Below are 16,673 nucleotides of genomic sequence, written 5' to 3'. Positions count from 1 at the left end.
CGCAGATCACAAGAACGGGGTGTTCTAGATACCCCAGTCGGTCCCCTCGTCATTAACTGAGATAAGCGGAGCAGCGGGCCGCGCTGCCCCATTCATCTCCCTGTTCTCATGATCTGTGGGGTTCTCATCACTGAGACCCCCACCGATCAGCAAGTTGGGGGCTAACTTGCTTAGTGGAAAAACTCCTTTGAGGCAGAGAGATCCACTGCGGTGTATGTTTACCTCTATATCCAGCACATTCCCAGGCTTCAGGCTATACGGTTTACTGGGATTGTCCCGGTTCAGAGGCTTCAGGATCGGGTTCTTCTGATAAGAGAAGTTGTCCCCGAGGCTACTGAATGGGATCCGAACATTGTCGAGCACAAATAATACATCCACAAGTATGGAGGCGTCGGGGACAGAGGGCGATATACACTCCATGGCTGTGGAATTGATTTGTTGACAAGATTCATCAACCTGAGAAATTAATAAAAGAAAAAAGTAATAATTAAAATAGACACAAAAATGAGCTAAAATTGCAATGCTGCAGGGTGACCATAGACAGACTTACCTCCAGGACAGGATTAGGTATAAATTCCCTCTTCCTCCTCCTTTTCCTCCTCTTTTTCTCCGCTCCAGGTTGAGGATCCTCTCCTGGGGAACGTACCAGGGCTCGTATCAGTGGAGCCTGAACCACGTCCAGGTTCAAACCCGTTACCACAACTTTACGTCCTCCCCTGTGGAAGAAGCGAGGGACACATACATGAGAGACCAGCACCATAAATCCTAGAAGGGGTCTCCGGGCCATTTCAATTTTTTTTTTAGTTTTTTCTAGATCAAGTCAGACTCCCAGGACAATCATGATTCAGCAGTACTATAATCCATTCATTATTAAGTCCACCTATTACTGCGTGTATCTGTTATCAGTTACATAACATTAGCTCTATAGGTTTTGCATAAAACCTATTGAGAAAATGTTATGTAATCTTATAAAATTGGTCCATCTTCTACAGCCATGACAGTGATTGACAGGAAGAGTCCCGACTGCCCCGCCCACACACAGTGGGAGTCCCGACTGCCCCGCCCACACACAGTGGGAGTCCCAACTGCCCCGCCCACACACAGTGGGAGTCCCAACTGCCCCGCCCACACACAGTGGGAGTCCCAACTGCCCCGCCCACACACAGTGGGAGTCCCAACTGCCCCGCCCACACACAGTGGGAGTCCCAACTGCCCCGCCCACACACAGTGGGAGTCCCAACTGCCCCGCCCACACACAGTGGGAGTCCCAACTGCCCCGCCCACACACAGTGGGAGTCCCAACTGCCCCGCCCACACACAGTGGGAGTCCCAACTGCCCCGCCCACACACAGTGGGAGTCCCAACTGCCCCGCCCACACACAGTGGGAGTCCCAACTGCCCCGCCCACACACAGTGGGAGTCCCAACTGCCCCGCCCACACACAGTGGGAGTCCCAACTGCCCCGCCCACACACAGTGGGAGTCCCAACTGCCCCGCCCACACACAGTGGGAGTCCCAACTGCCCCGCCCACACTTGCTCACCAGAAATTGTGGTGGCCAAACCCAAAGGATCTACCATATGAACATCAATACTAAACCCCTAAACCAAGACTAGAAAACACATTTTTGGTCCCTACCCATAGAAGGCACTGGAGGGGTAAGCAGAGGAGATGGTCGGGTTTTCGGTATAGCTGTACAATGTGCTATGAAGTTGCCTTTCAAATGCGCCGTAAAACACATGGATCTGCATCTCATGCTGGACAGAACTGGGGCTTGTAATGCAATATAACTGGTCTTCTAATAACTCCCCAAACCTGTAAAAGACAGAAAAATCAGTCAGTCAGTCTGTAGAGACAGACAACACAACATAAGATTCACGCTGTATTAATACTGACACTTCACAGGGCAGATCCCCCACAGTCACCGATATCTGGTCACCAGTCAGTAGCTTGGAGCCAAGAATGGTGATCATTGTCCCGCCGGCCATGGGACCTCTTACTGGATCCAGAGCCTGAACAATGGGGTCCTGTATTGAAAGAGAGTTTCAAACATGAAGTATGTGAAATCCCTAATGTTAAATGGCAAAATATCATAGGGCAGAGAGTGATAATACAGTGCAATATTATCCTTTTACTCCTAGTATGTCATATATATATATATATATATATATATATATATACAACCACAACATGTAACACCTTTGCTGAGGTCTCCATGACCTACTTTTTAAATAGGGCATGCAATATATTATATTATATATACATACACATATACATATATATATATGTGTGTAATAGCCCCTCACCTGGTAGGAGAAGAGCTGGCTGGAAACTCCAGGATCACGTCCACTTACTGAAACTTTCACGGCCCCAGACGCCTCCTCAGGACTAGCAGACAGGGTGCACACAATCCTGTAGGGATGGGATTAGCTTTAATCAACACTTGGATGGTATTACACATCGGTGCCACTACTTGCTTGTAATTCCCCCCCGGGAACATGCAATGTTTCAGGTTACTTATCCAAAAGCAGCCTGAGAATTTACTGGTTATCAAAGATGATAGTAACAGGTGCTGACCCTCAAGTAGTGGCACACATGGCCGAGTGTGCATGTGTTCTGAATGGTCAGAGGGGAGTAAATCACTGCATGACACAGGAGAATGTTGAGTTCTATTGGTGAAGAAAAGTTCACAAGTTTGATTGGCCCAAGTTTGCCCAAGATTAGTTTTAAGTGCAATTAAGTGGCAACATTAATTTTAAGAGCCTGGGACGGAGTAAGCCTGTCATGGGCCCTGGGTTGTATGAATATTAAATCCCCTATGAGTCTGGAATTTCTTCCTACATCTGGTACTAGAATCCAGCTTTGGAATGGAGGATCTGTCCCTTTTATCCGCTTTCAATCTGTGGCTTTAGGACTTTTGCAGAACCTTGAAACCTGAAATGGCTCGTGTACAGGTGTAGTAAGAGCAGGAACAGATGTGCGAGGATTTTATGGGTGAAGATACTTCTCAGTGGTGGGTGGTTCGGGAGCCAATGTTCCTTTTATAATCCACTACTGTGTAGAGTTAGCATAAGGGTAACACCAACCTTCACTATTTCAAATGGACAAAACGAATCTGGCAAGGTCCTGACTATTCTTATACAATCTTTATACAAGCAGAAGAAGGAACAGAAAAAGCAACATAGGGGGAAAAAAACTGAGTGAAATACCCCTGTGTGGAAATAAACACCAGTTTGGCTGCCCGGGGGCACCGGAATATCTTACATATTGTACTCCCCCAGCCGAAACGCGCGTCGGGGCATCGGTCATCACCGGACATTGGAGTCACATACACCCTGCACTTGGTATGGACTGGCTTACTTCACCACCATTGCCCCTGCCTCTCGCTGATTGCACTTGCCATTATTATCCTGTATTAATACAGGAAGCTGCAGTGGGTTTTGTGTTCTATTTTTCAACCAGTCCATGTTTGTATAGTTTCTTCCATGTACCTCCACTATATGTCCGGGGATGACTGCCTTTTTACTGTGTATCATCTGTATATCCCTTGCATCAATTCATGTATTTTACAATGTAATGTCATTTAATTTATATTAATAAAGACTGTATTAATTTTTATTCCTGTACTTTTGTAGTTCTGCCCTATTTTCTCCTTCTTGGAGTACAATCTTTATACAAAGAGTATTTAAAATAGTTATGAAACAAAAAAACATTTGTATTCTAAAATACATGGATATAATATTCTGCCGTGTTCTGCTCTGCTCCACCAGGAGGCGCTCTCAAATAAGCAAAAACTTGGCCCAGAAATGAAAGTGTAACCAATTAGAAGAATGCCTGGACCTGAGTGACTAATAAACACGTCTATTTCAGGATACTCTCTGATGATCGCCGGAGCTACTGGAACTTCGGTAGTGGCCGTACACTAAAATTAAACATTCTCGTAAAACAAAGGCTTAGAAGTAGAAGTGTAAGTGTCGAGGAGGGGGGTTAGTCCCGGTGTTGAAGGAAATGATTTTGGAAAAATATAAAACGCCAGAAATAACGCGTACGTGACAAGGGGCGGCTGTATACTGACCTGTTAGATACGACGTAGAGATCTGGCAGAAGGGAACAGGGCTGGTCACATACAGTCACCGACACCTCCTCCGCCTTCTGTCCCATGTTCTCCCCATCAATAGTTATGGTCGTTCCTCCTTCCATAATACCAGTCATTGGTGAAAACTAAAAAACGTAAAATAATGAAAAATATCTTTATTAATATTCCCAAACAGGGAAAGCGATGCACCTTCCTATGATATACTATATAATGGCACTTACAGAATGGATGAGCGGTGTAGGGCAGACGCTTATAGTGTCTTGTTCACATTGGTCTTTGTGCACACACGAGGCCTTCTCCTCCCCTCCACACCACAGGCACTGGTAGTCCGCGGGCAAGGCCTGGCAGCGGCTGCAATCTGATTGCCCCACGGAGCAGTTATACAGAGTCACTGGGGAATGACACATGAGAAACTTTTATAAAACCAAAAAAGCAGGTGGTGCGAGAAAGTCTGGAGATATGTGGAGGTCATTTCATTAAGTCAGTAGAGATAAGTGGCTTCTATACCACAGCGGCACCGCTGCTCGCCTCCAACGTGGCTTCAAAGATTCGGCAATAAGTTGTGAATTAAGATTAGACTGCAGATCGACGTGATGTATAGAGGCAGCTTTAGGGTGGCCATACACTTTCACCAGCTTTCCTTCTATACAATGGAGAGTAGGGTTCATCATGCATATTAGTTAACAGCAAACAGCTATTCCATCCAATCTCCCTATACACATGCATGCTTGGTCTGGCCATGTATGTGTGTGTTCTCAGTAGGGAGAAAGGATAAACCACAGACACTTCTGGCAACAACTCATTGCTCCTCAAATCATATACATCTAATTTAGTTACTGTATATGGGATGTATATGGGATTTCAGTATATATGAGCCTATCCAGACATCTCTTGGCTACATAACCAGCTTGTACCTGCCTTGCCATGGATGGATCCCTGCCCAGATTCTATAGTTGGTATACACATATATATATATATATATATATTACATATATGCACAGATACATACATACATACGCACAGATGATAAAATGCTACTACACACCACTAATGTCTCCCTTGTTGTCCACGCGGTACACGTCCCCCTTCTTCACAAACACAGGAACCTGGTGCTCCATCACTTGTAGAGGATATTCATACTATCGGAGGAAAGCATTTATATTATGTTACATTAGATCACACACTGACACTTATTCTCACAAATTTTTTTTATTTTTTTTTTTACAAAAGTTAGAAAAAGTTTCTAAAAAAAATTCTGACTAGTTCAACATCACCATCAATATGCAATAGAAGAGCAAAGATGAGCAGGAATTATTCACTGTGGCCGTCCCAATTGAGGTGCCTAGGGATTTTCCTACCCAAGTTGCTGATCGGTGGGTGTCTCAGTGATGAGATCACAGATCTCAAGAACAAGGGGTTCCAATGGGGTCAGAGGTGTCCGTTCTGCTTCAGCATGCTAGGCAATCTCCATCAGCTCAATAGAGATGAATGGAGCAGAACGGACAAGTGCGGCTGCCTGCTTTATTCATCTTGGGAAGCGACAAGGGGTCCAATGGAAGTACCTCAGATTCCATCGTACCCTTCTTTCTTGCGATCTGTGGGCATGTCGTCATTGAAACAGATTTTGTAGATAGGGCCTAACATGTTTGGTGCGAAAACCCCTTTAATTTCCATAATAACTGTGTAATGCCTGGTTTCTCCTGTGGGGGTGCTGCAGGGAAAATGATCACTTTCAGCTATGTTCCTGCACAAATTACAGTTAATTCTTGGGGGTCCCAGTAGTGAGACAACCTGTCATCAGTATTTTTATTTTTAGAGGGGAACCCTCCTAACAAAAAAGAATTGTAAAAAAGTAAAACTACACCTTCCTTACTACACTTACCTTATGAGTTTGACAATGTACTTTATACTGATCCTGCCCCACCGTCATCTTCTCAATCTGGGCTCTCAGGGTGATGGGTGCCGGCTCCACCTCTATTATACAGTTAAATTCCAGAGCCTCCCCCTGAGGAGTAAAAGGTCAGAGACGATTACCTTACATTTATCCAACACATGGACTACCTTTCCTATGCTTAAAGGAAATGACCATTTACAATATACAGTATAATGTGGCTGTAATACCTGACACAGCTTATGGACAATAGGTGCCGTTAAATGATGACTGTATGGAAGGGAAACTTTCATCCCAAAGAGCACAGGTCATAACTATCCTCAACTTACATTGAGCAGCTGGAAGTTGTATCCGATCAGATCCAGTTCTCCTTCTAAACCGACGTGAATCAAGTGAGATCCTTCAACCTTCTCCACCCGTGGGCACGAATCTGGACCCCACAGCTCCTTCTGCTCATCCTGTAGGAACAAAAAACACACAAAAAAACAATGTCATTTTGTAGTCCGACTAACCTCCTGTCAGAACGGAAATACATCTGAAAGATGATGACCCAAAAAAGTAGTAGAGGATATGCCTACCACCATTTGTGGCCATCATGCCGTGGACTAGGTGCAGGGGCTATGCTTACATTCTGGCTGTAGATGATCGTCTCCTCTTGGCTGCACTGTGGAGTGTGGGAGCAAAGATGATCGGACAGACACCAGTGACATCTCCAGGGGCTGCTCACACATGCGCTACACCTGCAGAGACACACACCAAGATTACAAGCATACAAGAAATCTACCATCAAAACCAGGGAAACTTACTCATAGATCCAATAGCCGTGACTGTAGTAATCTTCTTATATATCATTATGGCATTCTTGCTACTAAAATCAATATAGTCACAACGTGCTGCAGATTCACAGGCTGTTACACTGTGCAGGAGCAACTCCCCCCTTCCCACTGTGTGATGAAACTTCCTTATAAGAGGCAGAGGGAGGGGAGAAGTTCTAAGCTGGCAGGGAGGAAGGGGAGACAGTGTAAGAGCCTGTGAGGAAAGAGGGCTGTGGTAAAGCCCTTCTGGTTCATTATTATATTTATAAAAGTTGTTTTTAGACAGAAGGCAGCCATGGATAACAAATATAAGATGATTACCACAGTCTCAGTGCCTGGATCTAGGAGTGACTGTGTGTCCCTGGTTCATCCATGCTTGATATTGATGGTAAATTTCCTTTAAAGGAGCCCTTTAAGATAGCAGCAAATGTCTTAAAGGGTCTGACCATCACAGGTATCAAATTAATGACCTTTTTTAAGGATAAAAAAAGTTGAATAACAACTTGAAAGGGTTTGTAGCAAGTTTCCTTGGTATAGGAGACAACAATCTGATTGGTGGGGGTCTACTAACCAGATTTTCTTTACCACATAACAATATCATGTTATCAGCAGATTAACATCAGATGCATAGCTCCCTCTCCAGACAGCTGCCTTGTACAACTTGTACATAATAATAATAATTATAATACTAATAATTCCTTTATTTATATAGCGCACACAGATTACGCAGCGCTGCACAAAGTTTGCCAAATCAGTCCCTGTCCCCAATGGGGCTCACAATCTAATCAAACTACCAGTATGTTTTTGGAGTGTGGGAGGAAACCGGAGGAAACCCACGCAAACACACACACAAACTCTTCATTCACACTCATCTGTATACAGAACCAATCACCACAACATCTCTATCCATGATCCATTATCTTAAAGATCTCAGGGCTGAATCACTTACGGATTAGAGAGCGCCAGGTCCATTATAGCTGCGCAGTCATAGAAGACAAAGTCGGTCACTGTAACGGTGACATCCTGGAAGACGAGCGCTAGACGTACAGTCACGTGATCTAAAAAACAAATGCGAAAAATAAAGACATTTTGGGGTTTGCATGTACCGTAATAGTAGCTTTTATGCTATTCACTTTATATTGGTTTGTGATTGGTTTATATGATGTTATTGTTGTATTGTGTGCTCTCCAGCAGAGGGAGCTCTCATACACTAGAAGAGGCAGGTACTGAGGGAGTCACTAGTCATCAGACAAGGAGGAATCTCAAGATATCCGCAGGGTAAGAACCCGGTTTTGGCAGGAGAGAGGGAAAGAAACCTAGATAAGAATTTTCACGTTACAAAATCTTCTGTTTGTTGCAAGTTTACACACAAACTGGAGATCCCCTTTAAGGAATGAATTGGAATGAGCGACCGGGAATTAAAATAACTCCAGTAATTGCAAGAATCAGACACCGTATTTTACCATCAGTTCCACTTTATTGAGTTATGTAGTAAATGACCTTATGTAAGCAGTGACTTGTGTACAGCTTCAGCCTCTGCAGAGCCGCTCTGGATAAGGGGGCAGCATATGGATTACATACTGTATAGTCAATGTGCATTTGATTAAATTTACACCAGAATTCACTTTAAACTGTAAAAGTCCATATTTCTTAAAGCAAATCTAGCATCTATAACATTGCGGTACAGATAACATACAGCAATGTGTCCTTCTATATGAATGAAAGTATTTTCCACTGTACCATCAACATGAAAAAGGTATCTTCCTTTATATATTGCTGTGCTGCACTCCTCCCTATGTGGAGCACTCCCTCCTCCCCTTCTCAAGCCGAACGCATGCAACGCCTGGGTGCATCATATATATCATGTGCATGAAGCCTAAAATCAGCATTTCAAATTTAGCTAGACTGGAGGTGTTACCAGAGCCACTCTGTGCTGCAGAGTCACAGGCTGTTACACACTTCCCCTCTCCCAGTGTGTGCTGAAACTTCATCTACTGCAGTGAGATGGGAGGGGGAAGGCAGAGAGAGGGGAGGGGAGACAGTGAACCAGTCGCTGAAGCAAAAGCACAGAGGTGCTCTGGTAACGGCCCCAGAACCCTTCTGCTTCACTAGCAAAAAATTCTAAAAAGTGGTTTTTAGAAGGAAGGAGGCCATGATAACAAATATAAGGAGATACCACCGTCACGGCGCCTGGATCTTTGAGTAAGTGTCCCAGGATTATCATTTTAATGGTAGATTTCCTTAAAGATGAAGGAGGCTGTGACTTGGGCAATCCCTTTAATGTATATTTTTTTAAAAAATGTATTAGTTCTAATGAAGATACATCCTGAAGTCCAATAGAAAGAGGCGAGACAGCAGTCCTTGTAATGCCCAGTGAGGTCTGTAAGGTAGAGTCAGGGTGCCTGCTGCTGCCAGGACCCACCATGGTCCAGAAAGTGAAAGAGCTACAGAACTCCTTATGTATCCAATATAAAGAACCCTTCATCTCTCTACTGGATACATAAGGAGGGGCTTCGCTTCTGGAAGATACATTCCAATCAGACATTTGACATTTGTACAGAAAGACAGTAAACTAATAAGCGCGCAGGAGAGACGCATGACTTGTAACAAGGCATATGACCGGCACAAGATTCCTGACCTCCATCCAGCTCCACCACATTGTCTGCGCTACCTCCATAGCCGTCAGGAACCTCACGAATGCTCTCGACAAACCTGACTATCACCCGCACCAGACTAAACAGCCGGCGCCATCCGCCATCACCTGCACGACAATATGGCCGACTGTGCCGATCCCTGCACTGCATGGAGATGGCCATTGTCATATCATATAAATATGACCTCCTAGTGAGGGTCTCACCTTCGTCTTGTTGGTTCGGTGGCAGGTCTTCTGGTGGGGGAGACGTGCATCGGACCTGGTTCCCATAGACCTGTGCAGCGCTGGACCAATCGTTAAATAGACACTTCCAGGCGTCATGTTCTGCCCCCGCGGGAAAGTGCAGCACAGTCATGGAGACCTGGAGGGGACCAAGAGACTATGCATGAGCCGCCGTAGATATTGGATCCTCACCATTAATATAGGGCGGGGGTCCTTTTCTCAGGACCACCCTCTACAGGCGAGTCCCCTCACTTCTATGCATCATGCAGACACAATGGGGCACATTTACTAAGGGTCCGCGGAATGCATTTCCGACGGGTTTCCCAAATTTTTTCTGTTTTGGGGCACGCGATCGGATTTTGGCACATCGGCACCGGCTTTAACGCAATACAAATTGTGGAGGGGAAGGCCGTCGGACGATCGACGGATTCGGACAACGCGCGGGATTTAACATCTCAAATTGCGTCGCAAGACATGCACTCACATACATCAGGAAGAAGAAGGGTGAACTCCGGCGGACAACAGCGGGGAAGCGACGGATGCAGGATATTGGGCGCACGATCTTACTGAATCGCGCCGGACTTCATCTTCATCGGACTGTCTGGATCGGGGATCGCGACAGGACCGGGTAAGTAAATGTGCCCCAATGTCTCTGGACATGGTAATAGCATTGCTCCCCCACCCCACACTGTGTAAGACGCACCTCTGTCTGCTCGTGTCTGCTCTGGTTAGCCGGTAAGAGACCCTGGATGGACACGCACTGGGTGTGATCGTCATAGCTCCATAGCCAGTGGTTCTCCTCATCGCTGGCCGGACATTGCTGCTTCTCCGTGCACCTGGAAGGAGGAGAGTGTTAGGATCATTAAAAGGTTTCACTCTTCTACAGGATTATTTTTCTGAAATGAGCGCCACCCCTGCCTGCAGGTCATGTGCGGTATTGCAATTAAAGCCAATGTAACCCTGACAATGACCTGCAATACATTTCTACATTGTGCCCTATCTGGAAGAAGGCCCCAGTCTTGAGTTTAGTATTAAAAGGAATCCTTTTATATCTGTTATCTTTGGCCTGATTCCTTATAAAATCAACTTGTAAAATTATGCTAATGCACCAGAAGGGCTCTGGGGGTGTTACCAGAGGCCCTTATTCTGTAAAATTCTTAAAGTGACATGACATTAGCTTCATACTGCCCAAGTCACAGCCTTATTCATTTCACACTTACTCATAGATCCAGCTATTGTGACTGTGGTAATCTTATATATGTAATCCATGGCCTCCTTCCTCCCAAAATGAACTTTTAAAATTATGCTAAGGGCTCTTGGAGCTTCACAGGCTGTTACACTTTCTCACCCCTTCTCCCTCAGCACTTCCTCCCCCTCTGCCTGATCATCACACAGCAGCAGAGGAAGTTTCAGCACACAATGGGAGGGTAAAGGGCTCCTGCACAGTGTAACAGCCCGTGAATCTGCAGCAGAGAGGGGTTATGGTAACACACATAAATCTGCATCATTTTAAAAGTTGATTTCAGAAAGTAGGAGGCCATGGATAACAAATATAAGATGATTACCACAGTAACAGTGCCTCCATCTATCATGATGGATTTTGATAGAAGTAATTTCTTAAAGAAAATCTGCCATCATAAAAATCAGGCAATGACTTGAGTAATGAAGTTACAGCGCACTTATTGCCATGAGCATCCCACGCCAATACAGTATGTGAATGAGTCAAAGTAATAATCCCATATAATACCATATATGCCGCAACTTCACTGGACTATGAAGTATTTACCAGACCGTGACCCAAACATCGTATAATACGAGTATAGAAGGGTTGCCGCCCCTTGGACAACTACTATATAGTCACATACGACGTCAACAGGGGAAAAGAAACCCCATCTATAAAATGGGGGTCCATACTCAGGAGCCAGAACCAAGACCCATCTCACAGACATGTAGAACACGGATACCGTGAAGAACATAATGAATGTTTTCCTCGCTCCCTTCATCTGTCACTAATCTGTTGTAGCGAGTCACTAATCATTCCATGAATTATTCACCTTCCCTGCAGGACACACCAGCCGCAGAAGGGGTCCGCAGCCCCCAGACACGAATCACATGACGCAAAGCTCGAGCACTCAGCCACGGGAAGTCTGGTGACCTGGAAAGTGAAGAAGGTGTGAGGATTAGGAAAAGTCCTACATTGTAGACAGAAAGATCTACTGACGGGACAAGCGTTAAAAACTTTGTTCTGGGTGAGGAATAAGGAAAAGAAAATTCTGCCTTGTTGTATGACTTTCAGGAAGCCTATGGACATGATTTGGGATAACAGTCACACCTCACGTCTTCCAGCTGTGGACAGGGCTGTTTAGATGGTATTACATCTCTTTATTACAGTGTAGGGAAGGCCATAAACCTGGGTCAGGAAGGGATTCATTCTCGTATATTTTACAAGGGTTATTTTTGCCAATTTGCTTAGTAAATCCGTCCTAATGTGTAAATTCTCAGATTTTAATAACCGCCGCTCGCCCGACGTCAACATCTGGCGCTCACCAAGCAGCGGAGGACGGCAGGTTGTGTGTCAGGGATGTTATAACCTGTTTAAATTTGCATGTGTGAACCTGTAATCAAATATTCAGCAGCAGCAGCGTGACCCGTCTGGAGGAACTGCTGCGGGGCCCGGAACTTCCCTATTAATTATGGATAACGTCTCAAGTGTGAAATAGGGCAAAAAGCTGCAAGCCCAGGAGCACCTCGCTCCTCATATGTTATAGGCGTGTATAATAATATATTACAGGCGGACCTAATCCTATAAATATACAGATGTAGCAGAGCCGAGTTTGTCACTTGGCACTAAGACGCAATTTTAGCAGCTGAACTTCATATTACGGATATTAAATGATAATTAAAAGGATCGCTGCTCCGGAAATAGCAAGGTCTGTACGCCCTATTTGCATAGTACCTGCAGGTGTCATGGGGGAGGGGCCCCGTGCGGGGACTGTCTGGAATAGTAACAACAAAGAGATGCAGATACAAGAGGCTTCTACATATACATGTGGTCACTGATAAAAATACTGATATATTGAAAAGGGGTTGAGATTTTAAGGGATATGGCTTGGGATTGGGCTAGGGCACTTGAAGGGTTGATACAAGCATTGAAAACTGGTAATTTAGGGGTTAATGGCAGCTCTAAGTATCATGGGGGAAGGGGTCAATGGGAACATCCTTGGTGATCTAGTAACCGAGTTTAGGGACATTTCGTGCTTGATTCCAGTGGGTATTGGGGAGCACAGTCGGTATGAGAACTTGCTTTTGCAGGAAGTGTTATATTTTTTACTGGAATCATAATCAATATCCAGTAAGTAGCCTTTGTTTTTTTCCTCTACATTTCACTGCTTCTCCACAAAATTTTTGTTTTATTATATAAAAAAATAAAACATTTGATTGCTACTGAGGACATAAAGAATTTTCTTCATTGAGCTGTATGAGGGATTGTTTTTTGTGGATAGGGTTGAAGTTTTCAGTGGCAATAATTAATAATAATAATTTGTACCATTTTTATACCTGTTATTTGTAGTTTTAATAGTCCTGTATACTTCTATTTGCAGTCTTATGGACTACACCGTCTCATTAACCAAAAGATCCCCCCAGAGGCGGATTAGGACTGCCGTGGGCCCTGGTACTTATGAATATTATAGCCCCTACAGGTCTAGAATTCACTTCCTACATATGGTACTAGAATCAAGCTTCTTGGGGGAATGGAGGATGCGTCCCTTTGGCCTGCTTTGTCCTGTGGTATCAGGACCTTTGGAGGACCTTCAAATGTCCTGAAATGGCTTTTATGTACACGTGTATTGAGAGTTAACAGGAACGGATGTACAAGGATGTCATGGGTGAAAGTCCTTCGAAATATAAAATTTGGTGGGTGGTTTTGATGGCCATGTGCCTCCTAGAAGGCTTGGCCCCCTGGCTACCGCCCAAAACGGCTATATTATAGTCCACTACTGGATCCCCCATCACCATGCCAGTATAATGGCTGGACAAATATTTTTATAGGGGTTGCCTAGTCCTAAATATGGATGTACCTTTCAGATTCATGCAAATAAAGATGCTCTTTTCAGCAGGACAGATGTCCATACGATGTGTAAGGAATCTGAGATGAGCTGTAACTGTAATTCACCTTTAACACAATATCTAATCCTAACATTAACCCAATCATAGACATCATAAACTTACTTTTCAACGTGTGAAATTTCTGAATTACATAAAAACAACCAAAAACAAATGGCATATTCTTAAAAAAAAAAACGATGGATTACGAAATGTCGGATTAACGGAATCTTATGTACGTTTTGCTAAATACTGATCTAGAACAGAAGCCGCTGACCACATTGTCATCCACCAACTACAATAACCCGGTGCTTTCTGCCAAACAAAGACCTTTATTGTAGAAGCTAGAACTGATGTCTTATGAGGATGGGGTGTCACACTATGGGGGGTTTTCACTATTGGGTAGTGATGGAATTTCCCTACTTCCTCCTCCATCATGAGTAGGAGTTTAGCAGATGCTTCTCCCTATATACCAATAATATTCTATGGGGAATTTCATGATCCATTTCCACCTTTTGGAGAAATATTTGCAGGTAGTTATCATTTACATCAGATGACTGTACAGATAACACTCCTCACATACAATGCAATGGTTCTGTGCAGAAGCTAAACCAGCAGGGAATGCCCGGAGATTTTAACTTTGAAGTCAGAAAATATGTAAATTCCTATCTGGATTATAATAGATCCTCTTCATTCATAGACTTTATTTGAGACTATATTAAACTATATGGCACTGAGTAGGAGTCACGCGCTTCCTATAATATAATATGACTACATATCATGCCCCAGAGACTGATAGCTTTACCATAGAGGAAGTGATACCAGTCAGCTGCTCTATAGAACTATTCAAGGCCGATCATAGTGTTCCTGGCAGAGGGGAGGATCTGGAACACTGTGTTAGCAGGACAATAGGACTGTATAACTTGTGTCTGTTCTGTGAATTGTATCAATGTGTCATGGATTCCGCCAGTGGGAACAAAAATGGGAAGAGAGGAGAAGAAAATGAAGAAAGTATAATAGTAATTGTACACTTGGACATTGGTAGCATCTGGTATTACAGACTCATTTACTTCAACAGAGCTAAGCTGCAATACCAGATGCAACCCACAGACAATTGTGGCGCTGCTGCTCTAAGAGAGCTCATGTTTGGCTGATATTGTACAACGCCTTTAAGGCTGCACTGGCTGCCATCCCAATTATCCCCTCTCCCCCCTGCGTCTTTCCCGTGTCATGCTTATGCAAAACACCTGACTAATGGTAAATCCAGGAAAAACACAGTTCTTCCTGGAATTAACCAATTTTGTTGATAAAGTTTAACTACTGTTTAACAGAACATAATGCAACTTTTTAACCTGTTTATTCCCACAATCAGGCAGGTTTTTGTTTTTATTTAGCTTGTATGTGCAATTTTAAATGTTTCCGAACCAAGCGGGCATTTACAGGGGTCAGCAAAAGGTTAATATCCTGATGTTACCGAACGACCCCCCGCCCCTCAACCTGCCCAGGGCCGAAATACCAGTCTGGATCTATGTGACACATCTACAGGGGTTGTTACAAAATGTATAAGGCAGTGATGAAGGAATATTTCCACATTGGAAATTTGGGGAACATACAGAAGATGTCATGAATCTATTATTGGTTTTAGTAGGCGTTGTGTAATGCTGTACTTATCCTGTGGTGGCGCTGTAAAGAGGATCTTCCATTAGCATCCCTTCCGATCAGTGGATATTTCTGAGACCTATTTGCCTTTTTAAGGCGAACATGTTTTCAAAAATTCTTTTACACTATCCGTCAGATGAAGCGGTGGAAGTAGGAATCGTCTCCATCATTATCCTGTAAATCCAGACTGCGGCATTGTTTACCCCTTGCTGCAGGCCATCAACCAGACATCAAACACGGCACGGCGGTGGCTACTTACCTTTGACTCAGTCATAACATACAAGAGCCTCCCCGAGGTGTCCAGAACTAGGTCAGGGCTTACAGGAGATCCTGGCGCCACCATCACCGAGTTATAGACTTGTCCAATGTCCGACGAAACAAATACCTAAAAACACGAGCAAAGAAATATAAGGATGATGCAGGGGAGGATATCGCACATTGATTGCCTATTAAACACATTAAGTAATACATCTATGATTTTTTGCATAGACTGGTGCAAATTACATCTGAAAATATGACTAATATCCTGCCATATTTATACCATGAGTATGGTGCCCAGGTGAGTCCCTGATGGCAAAATATAGCAGGATGCAATGTTGTAGGCCCAACGGGTCCTTTGTCAGGCACTAAAAAGTGTATACACAAGATACATAAGTATACAATAATATGATACATGTGTATGCAAAAGGAAAACATTGGGGCTCATTTACTTACCCGGTCCTGTCACGATCCCGCGACGTGCTGTCTGACGTGGATTCGGGTTCTGCGTCTGATATCCAGTAGGTGTTGCTGCTGCGCCGAGGTCCGCCGGAGTTCACCTGCTACTTCCCGCTGCATGTGAGTGCTTGATCGTGCGACACATTTAGTTTTTTAAATTCCGCGGTTTTTCCGAATCCATTCCACGGCCCCCGATTTCTGTTGCGTGAAACCGGCGGCGAAATACAATTGCGTGCGCCAAAATCCCAGCGAAATTCGGCACAAAAAGGAAAAAATTAGGGAAAGTGCGGCCGCGGAGCTCTTAGTAAATGAGCCTCATTAAGTACAAAAGCCTCAGTGCTTCTATATAAGGACAATAATATATATAATCTATATAATATATAGCAAATAGTAATGAGAATACACGGATTCATGTGACTACGGATCTAGAAGACAAGGGTAGAATAAATATACTTATACACACAGAAATATATTATAGCACTTATATATATATATATATATATATTCTTTATGCTCA

The 16,673-nt window shown here is 44.0% G+C and overlaps 1 protein-coding gene across 4 annotated transcripts in view; it reads right to left on the bottom strand.

The window, feature by feature from the left end:
- Positions 1-16,673, bottom strand: part of PLXNB3 (plexin B3) — a 43,463-nt gene that overhangs the window by 6,615 nt on the left and 20,175 nt on the right. For all 4 annotated transcript variants that reach the window (XM_072124116.1, XM_072124112.1, XM_072124115.1 and 1 more), the window contains exons 4-19: positions 15,699-15,824; positions 11,731-11,831; positions 10,380-10,512; positions 9,659-9,815; positions 7,751-7,859; positions 6,615-6,726; positions 6,316-6,444; positions 5,978-6,100; positions 5,141-5,234; positions 4,317-4,486; positions 4,075-4,220; positions 2,306-2,411; positions 1,896-2,026; positions 1,638-1,814; positions 551-716; positions 223-456 (exon numbers count right to left, since the gene is read on the bottom strand). In XM_072124116.1, coding sequence (XP_071980217.1) covers positions 223-456; positions 551-716; positions 1,638-1,814; positions 1,896-2,026; positions 2,306-2,411; positions 4,075-4,220; positions 4,317-4,486; positions 5,141-5,234; positions 5,978-6,100; positions 6,316-6,444; positions 6,615-6,726; positions 7,751-7,859; positions 9,659-9,815; positions 10,380-10,512; positions 11,731-11,831; positions 15,699-15,824 — 2,214 coding nt within the window. The remainder of the gene's footprint in view (positions 1-222; positions 457-550; positions 717-1,637; positions 1,815-1,895; positions 2,027-2,305; positions 2,412-4,074; positions 4,221-4,316; positions 4,487-5,140; positions 5,235-5,977; positions 6,101-6,315; positions 6,445-6,614; positions 6,727-7,750; positions 7,860-9,658; positions 9,816-10,379; positions 10,513-11,730; positions 11,832-15,698; positions 15,825-16,673) is intronic.

Source organism: Engystomops pustulosus, chromosome 9 (genome assembly GCF_040894005.1).
Source record: "Engystomops pustulosus chromosome 9, aEngPut4.maternal, whole genome shotgun sequence".
NCBI lineage: Eukaryota > Metazoa > Chordata > Amphibia > Anura > Leptodactylidae > Engystomops > Engystomops pustulosus.
The sequence above is the reverse complement of the archived record's forward strand: the minus strand, read 5'-3'. Positions and strand labels throughout refer to the sequence as shown.